We start from the raw sequence: 4,577 nt of genomic DNA, 5'->3' as shown, positions 1-4,577 counted from the left end.
TACACCTGTTGTATTCGGCGCATGTGACAAATACAATTTGATTTGATACTACCCAACTAGAAATTACCACTTTCCCCACTTGGTTAGGAACACAGCATTATATCAACTGTCGATACTTGATAATGGCGCCAATGAGAACAAAGAGGGGGCGTATCCTAAGTTTAAAAGTGAGGTATTTATCATCTCATTGGTTGACCTGTATTAAATGACCACGCAATCCTGACCAATTACAACTACCACCAAGCCATATTATGTAAATTAGGGCGGTCCCTGTTGAATGGCGCAATAGCTGGCCCAATAGCATGATTAAAAACAGAAAAACGTAATATTCATGTGGAAGAAGGCGTGTCTTAGAAAGGGGGTTGGGTGCGAGGTAACATGGTGGTTTGGTTATCGCCTATCAGCCATAGACAGAAGAAGGTTGGAGTTACTGAGCGCTTGAGTGGTCGGCTTTTTATTTTCATTTTTCCTTTGATTTTGTGCTTTCGTTTGTCTTCAAAATGGAGATGGAGAAGAGGATCAGTTTGGAGTTGAGGAACAAGACCCCAGCCGAGGTATAGTATTACGTCTTTATTTATTTATTTCCCAATGCATTTTGTGAAGGATGACGACTCAACCATGGTGGATGCGAAATGACGATGCTCGATACCCTTTAGCTTGCTAACTTATAGTATACAACTGGTGTGCCAACAAAATATCGGATAATAAATCACATATGGGTGGTTGCCACAAAGAGGATGCGATAGAAATCGATTCGAACTAAAATGGGATCAGAATCTTGATGGTGGCGCGACTTACTCTGACTGAGTTAGCGCTACCAAGGACATCAGCTAGCTAGCTACATGTAGCTAGCGCCAATGCTGGCTAGCTAGACTCCTAACCCGTAACGTTAGTTAGTTAAATGGAGTTCAAGCTTTCCCAACCCAAATAATGGCCATGTTAAGAATTATCAAACACTATTGGTAGCCTACATGGACTTTAGTAGCCTAGCTAGTTAGCAATGCCCTATAATAAATTCTCCTTGGATTTGCTAGCGTAGAGCCGACCAGCTCCACGAGTTGTTTTGAAGAACACAATGGAGTTGTTTGCGCATACTGAATAGAAGTGGCTTGTGTGAAAGTAGTGTTTATTTGGTCTTTTAAACAGCGAACTAACTGAATTTGCGTTCTCCGCAAATACAAGGCTATCAATCACATAGGTACATATTGTAACTACCCATCTTTGGAATGCATTTCATGCAACCTATGCGCCCGCGTGGCGTTTTGCAAGGTAAAGTTGTGCAGAATGCCGCCCATCGTTGTGCGGATAATTACTTTGTAGCCTTGCGTTCGTACATCAAATGTTGCATCGGTTGATACGAAGTTGAAGCTCTATGAAAGTGTTGGCCAATTGCTATACGCTGGGCCGTTGACTTTGTAAGGGGTATGACTAGTACATGATCAATTTAAACCTCACCAAGATACGTTACTTTATGGCTAGCTAACTACGTCCGCTAGTAGCTAGTGTTACTTTGTAACGTTAGTTAGCTATAGTTCCAGCGACAGTAACAATTAACGACTTCTCTGGCTGGGGATAGTGGCCGCGCCCACTCTGATCATGAGCTAACTTTCGTATGATGAGGGGGAGTTGCAGGCAGGAAGGATGTTGACATTCTCTAGCGTAGTTCAAAACGAATACTAGTATGCTACGTCATTTATTCATATTCTATATTTCTTGCACAATATAGCAACAAGTTCATAAAAACAAACTCAATGATTCTGTATCATTTACCAGTAATTCAAATTGTTCCACAGGTGGCTGAGCTGGTGGTGGACAACTGTAGGTCCAGTGATGGAGAGGTGGAAGGGCTGTCAGATGACTACAAAGAGCTGGAGTTCCTCAGCATGGTCAACGTGGGGCTCACCTCCCTGGCTAAGCTGCCCTCCCTGCCAAAACTGCTCAAGGTGAGCATCATCTTCGGTCCAAGATCCTATTTTGCCACTGGTCATGGAGAGGTTAAGATGGTTCACCCACATAAAAAAAAATGTAATGCAAGTAAAAATGTATTCATCTATCTAGCCACATACTATAGTAGTCAAGTGGACATTAAGATATTAAGCATTTTTTGTCTATGTACTATATAATACTTGTGAACGTAGTATTTTTTCAGATGAATCAATATCTGTCCTCTTCAGCTGGAGATCAGTGATAACATGATCGTTGGAGGTCTGGACCAGCTGTCTGAGAAGTGTCCCAACCTGACGTATCTCAACCTGAGCGGCAACAAGATCAAGGAACTCAGCACTGTGAAGCCTCTGGTAAGGGAACCCCCATAAACACACCTGGTAGACCCAACAAAGTACAATCCACTTAATGGATTCCAATCACAATCATTATTACAGAATCTTAACAGCATCACATTGTGATTGCAGAAAAACCTGAAGAACCTGAAGAGTCTGGACCTGTACAGCTGTGAGATCACTACTCTGGAGGACTACAGGGAGAGTGTCTTTGAGCTGCTGCCCCAGGTCAACTTCCTGGATGGCTATGACCACGAAGACAACGAGGTGCCAGACTCAGAGGCTGACGATGGTGAGCAAAGACGGGGCTGGGAGGAAAGACTTGAGACGTGTGCCCTTGTCCTAGAGCATTACAAAGAATTAACCCAATGTTGTCCTCCCCACAGATGACAACGAGGGGCTAGACTCAGAGGCTGATGATGGTGAGCAACACAGGGCTGGGAGGGGACGGACTGAGGAAAGGCTGGGAGGATAAACTGAAGACATGTGCCTTCGTCCTAGACCATTACAAAGAATTAACCCAATGTTGTCCTCCCCACAGATGACGAGCACACAGCCGGCCCCACCAGAGATGGGGACGATGACGAGGATGATGAGGGTTCCGAGGGCGAAGAGGTGGGACTGTCCTACCTGATGAAGGATGGCATTCAGGTAATCATTCATCAAACCCATGTGCAGCTAACAGTCTGTCTCTTAGAGGATACACACGAGACAGTGTATAGTCCAAGTCTCTTAGAGGATACACACGAGACAGTGTATAGTCCAAGTCTCTTAGAGGATACACACGAGACAGTGTATAGTCCAAGTCTCTTAGAGGATACACACGAGACAGTGTATAGTCCAAGTCTCTTAGAGGATACACACGAGACAGTGTATAGTCCAAGTCTCTTAGAGGATACACACGAGACAGTGTATAGTCCAAGTCTCTTAGAGGATACACACGAGACAGTGTATAGTCCAAGTCTCTTAGAGGATACACACGAGACAGTGTATAGTCCAAGTCTCTTAGAGGATACACACGAGACAGTGTATAGTCCAAGTCTCTTAGAGGATACACACGAGACAGTGTATAGTCCAAGTCTCTTAGAGGATACACACGAGACAGTGTATAGTCCAAGTCTCTTAGAGGATACACACGAGACAGTGTATAGTCCAAGTCTCTTAGAGGATACACACGAGACAGTGTATAGTCCAAGTCTCTTAGAGGATACACACGAGACAGTGTATAGTCCAAGTCTCTTAGAGGATACACACGAGACAGTGTATAGTCCAAGTCTCTTAGAGGATACACGCCAGATGTCAATTTACATTTATTTCCTGATTCTACACGTTGACAGAAAGCTAGTGATTACCACCCAGAGTGGTGTTGACAGAAAGCTAGTGATTACCACCCAGAGTGGTGTTGACAGAAAGCTAGTGATTACCACCCAGAGTGGTGTTGACAGAAAGCTAGTGATTACCACCCAGAGTGGTGTTGACAGAAAGCGGATGTTTCAGCTTTTCGGGGATGGAGTATTTTCAACCTATGTTCCGTTTCCCCTTAAAATAGAAGTAGGGACTCTAGCCGTTGGTATGTTGGGTCTAAAATTCCTACAGGAAAAGATAACTCCTAGTCATGTTGATTAAAATGTTCTCTGGCCCTAGGATGAGGAAGATGATGATGACTATGTTGAAGAGGAGGAGGAAGAGGATGGAGTAGGAGTCCAGGGAGAGAAACGGAAGAGGGATGCAGAGGACGAGGGAGATGACAGCGATGGAGATGACGACTAGCCCCTCCTGTAACAGCATGGGATCACAACTAGGCCAGAACTACAGGAACAGGAAATCGTTTTTTTTTTTTTTTTTGTATACCATAGATATTACTGTAGAATCTAAGTGTTTAATTTGTTTTGTACATGTTCCATACAAAAAGGAAAGCGGTTTAGAATTATAAAATGGAATGTGGTTTTGTAACATGACAGATGTGGGGAGGGGCTATAGCATTCAGACAAGGTGATGTTTAACTCTGGTGAGAAGTTGTAGTGGCCCATTTCAAGTCCATCTGGTTGTGATTGTCTCCTATGCCATGTTCTCCCAAGACTTTAGTTGTCAAGCGAAAAGCTCCAGGTGCTGTCTGGTTGGCTCATAGTAAGGTTTATATGGGAGGAGCTATAGGAGGACAGGCTCATTGTTCTGGCTAGACTGGAATCAATGGAACGATGTATATATTTTTTTATTTAACATTTATTTAACTAGGCAAGTCAGTTAAAAACAAATTCTTATTTACAATGATGGCCAACCCCTAACCCGGACAATGCT

The 4,577-nt window shown here is 43.6% G+C and overlaps 1 protein-coding gene across 1 annotated transcript; it reads left to right on the top strand.

Moving 5' to 3' along the window:
- The first annotated feature begins 363 nt into the window (after positions 1-363).
- Positions 364-4,577, top strand: LOC120031409 (acidic leucine-rich nuclear phosphoprotein 32 family member E-like). Its single transcript, XM_038977146.1, has 7 exons — positions 364-554; positions 1,794-1,943; positions 2,175-2,297; positions 2,412-2,571; positions 2,666-2,701; positions 2,821-2,930; positions 3,924-4,577. Exons 1-7 carry the CDS (start codon positions 501-503, stop codon positions 4,047-4,049), a joined length of 759 nt encoding a protein of 252 aa, XP_038833074.1. The 5' UTR covers positions 364-500; the 3' UTR covers positions 4,050-4,577.

This window comes from Salvelinus namaycush, chromosome 37, assembly GCF_016432855.1.
Source record: "Salvelinus namaycush isolate Seneca chromosome 37, SaNama_1.0, whole genome shotgun sequence".
In the NCBI taxonomy this organism is placed as follows: Eukaryota; Metazoa; Chordata; class Actinopteri; order Salmoniformes; family Salmonidae; genus Salvelinus; species Salvelinus namaycush.
Note: the sequence above shows the minus strand (reverse complement) of the source record. Positions and strands in the feature narration are given on the sequence as shown.